Here is a 3,392-nt window from a genome sequence, read left to right as displayed (position 1 = left end):
CATGACTTCTGCTGATATTATACAGATAATCAAGATTTCAGTGAACTGTCATTGTATTTTCCTTAAAAAGCAAGTGACACAACTATTGAAAATGTGCGTCTTACTTTAATATGTGGAATTACTCCCTGAACACTTACCTCATGGTGACCTATAGGGATGTTTGACATGAATGACTAACACCTCCATTTAGATGTACATGTTACATTACTGTGTCCTTAATCTTCTAATGGAGAATAAATATAAATGATTTCTCACTAGGATAGAAGGCCTTGTCTTATCTTTGAGGTCAGATCAGATCAGTTGCTCAGTCGTGTCCGACTCTTTGCGACCCCATGAATCACAGCATGCCAGGCCTCCCTGTCCATCACCAACTCCCGGAGTTCACTGAGACTCACGTCCATCGAGTCAGTGATGCCATCCAGCCATCTTTGAGGTAACAACCATCAAAAACATAACTTTGCATACACACTAGAAATGAAGCATAGCAGCATGGAGTAATTTGAGAGTTGAATAACATTTATTTTGGTTTTCAAATAATCACAAACCATGTCAATATAAACAAAGATATATTGCTAATAATTGTACATTTCTAAATACCAACCGTTCCTTGTGATCCATACTAACATATCAATTTTCTATCTGTTTTAACTATGGATTACTGTCTACAATACTTCTCCTGAAGAGGAACTTCAAAAAACAGCATTGATGAAATGCTTTCTATTTTGCAGGCTTCCCTAATAGCTCAGTTGGTAAAGATCCGCCTCCCACTCCAGTATTCTGGCCTGCAGAATTCCATGCACAGTCCATGGGGTTGCAAAGAGTTCGACACGACTGAGCGACTTTCACTTTTTCTAGTGTGCAATTTCTGGTATTTATTTAATTTAATGCTCATTAAATACTTTTCTACATTTTTTTATGCTATTCCTTATCTTTCTTAAATACATGGTCTTGTATTTTCTGAAGTGTATGTTTAGGACAAACCTCTTCCATCACTTATTTTATTACTAGGGTTTCTCTCCAGTACATGCTGTCTGATGTCTAATATGGTGAGAGCTCTGATTAAAGCCGTTGCCACTTTCCTTACATTTATAAGGTTTTTCCTCCAATATGAATTCTCTGATGTTGAGTAAGATGTGAGTGCTTGATAAAGGCTTTTCCACATTCTTTACATTTGTAAGGTTTCTCTCCAGTATGAATTCTCTGGTGTTGAATAAGACTTGAGTGGTGACAGAAGGCTTTTCCACATTCTTTACATTTATAAGGTTTCTCTCCAGTATGAATTCTCTGATGGTAAATAAGACCTGAGTGCTTGCTAAAGTCTTTGCCACAATCTTTACATTTATAAGGCCTCTCCCCAGTATGAATTCGCTGGTGTTGAGTAAGAGTTGAGTTCTGACTAAAGGACTTCCCGCATTCTGTACATTTATAAGGTTTCTCTCCAGTATGAATTCTCTGATGGTAAGTAAGACCTGAGCACTGGTTAAATTCTTTGCCACAATCCTTACATTTATAAGGCTTCTCTCCAGTATGAATTCGTTGATGTTTAGCAAGAGTTGAGTAGTGACTGAAGGCTTTTCCGCATTCTTTACATTTATAAGATTTCTCTCCAGTATGGATTACTTGATGTTTAGTAAGATATGAGTGTTGTCTAAATGCTTTGCCACAATCCTTACATTTATAAGGCTTCTCTCCAGTATGAATTCTCTGATGGTAAGTAAGACCTGAGCACTGGTTAAATTCTTTGCCACAATCCTTACATTTATAAGGCTTCTCTCCAGTATGAATTCTCTGGTGTTGAGTAAGATTTGACTTCTGATTAAAGGCTTTGCCACACTTTGTACATTTGTATGATTTCTGCTGCATATGAATTATCTGATGCTGAGTAAGACATAAGCTACAAGGAAACACTTTGCCACATTCTTTACATTTGTTTGGTTCCTCCCCAGCATGAACTCGCTGATGCAGACTGGAATGTGAACACCTAAAAATGGCTTTGCCACTTTCCTTACCTTTGTAAGGTTTCTGCTCTGTATGGATTCGCTGATGTTGAGTAAGATTTGAGTTCTGATTAAAGGCTTTGCCACACTTTGTACATTTATAAGGCTTCTCCCCAGTGTGAATTCGCTGATGTCGACTAAGACGTGAGCAAGACATAAATGCTTTCCCACATTCCTTACATTCATAAGGTTCCTTGCCAGTGTGGATTTGCCGATCTTGACTAAGCTTTGAATTCGGATTAGAGGTGTTGCCACACTCTGTACATTTGAAAGGTTTCCATCCTGAATGAATTTTCCTTTGTCTACTTAGACTGGATGAGTTAGGAAAGGCTTTCTCACATTTCTTACACTTGTAACTTTTCTGCGGATTCTGAATACTCTGCTGTTGAGTGAGATTTGAAGACTGATTAGAAACATCACCATATTCACAATTATAAATCTTCTCTCCAGTATGTGTACTCTCATTTAGTGGAAGACCTGATATTTGATAAAAGATATTCCTACATGTACTATTTTTAGAATCTTTGTCTGAAGATTGAGGTCCCTGATGTTTCATAGGGTTAGAGTCTTGTTCAGTTTTATACCCAGTTTCATTGCATGAGTGGTTTCTCAGTCCATCGTAAATATTCTTGTAATCATTGGGGGTAGAGCTCTTACTTAAGGCCTGACTCGTGTTATTACACGTGGGAAGTTGTTCCGTATTAACCGTATCATGATGTGTATTGAACACTGATGGTGGGATTAACTCTCTTCCATTATTATCAACGTTACACATTTTGGGACAGAGAGAAACTGTCTGTTGGTGGAAGAATAATGACCCCTTGCTCACAGATCCCTCAAACTGACTATATTGTGAGTTTTCCCCATCGTTTTTAAATTTCTGGTTTTCAGACGTGCTTGAATGTATGTGTAATCGAAGCCCGTGTTCAGAGTGGTTTGAATGAGTATTTGCAGTAGAGACTGGATGACTTTCCAGATTTTCCACATTTCCCTTCAGAAAATGTGTACGTTTCAAAAAATGATTTAAGCTTTTGCTTGAAGAGATACACTTCTCTGCAGATGTTGATAACGGAAATGGGTGTTTTCCACAATTTGACTCACATTGCTCATTTATTTTGGCAGTAATGTCCGCAGGGTGTGAAACTATCTCAGTTTCTTTATGTCCATATAAACATCTTCTAGATCTTTCACATATCCCCGTATATTCCTGGTCTTTCATTAAATGTTCGTTTCCAAGGTGAGCTCTTTGATATATTCCTAGGTTTTCTTTTTGGATTAAATGTTCTAACCTTGGATTCTTTGACATCAAACCACGGGTGTTGTGAGAAGACACAGCTGAAAGATACCAAATAAAGTTTTCTTATCTACTATTCTTATCTACTGGGGCTGGTGTGA

At 37.7% G+C, this 3,392-nt stretch overlaps 1 protein-coding gene across 1 annotated transcript; it reads right to left on the bottom strand.

The window, feature by feature from the left end:
- Nucleotides 1–495: 495 nt before the first annotated feature.
- LOC129631720 (zinc finger protein 345-like) lies at nt 496–3,392 on the bottom strand. Its single transcript, XM_055552928.1, is given in 2 exon segments — nt 496–1,100; nt 1,102–3,392. Coding segments are annotated over 2 exon segments (2,298 nt in total). The 5' UTR covers nt 3,304–3,392; the 3' UTR covers nt 496–1,004.

The sequence above is a fragment of the Bubalus kerabau genome, chromosome 17 (genome assembly GCF_029407905.1).
Source record: "Bubalus kerabau isolate K-KA32 ecotype Philippines breed swamp buffalo chromosome 17, PCC_UOA_SB_1v2, whole genome shotgun sequence".
Taxonomy (NCBI): Eukaryota; Metazoa; Chordata; class Mammalia; order Artiodactyla; family Bovidae; genus Bubalus; species Bubalus kerabau.
This window is presented reverse-complemented; position numbering and strand designations above follow the sequence as displayed.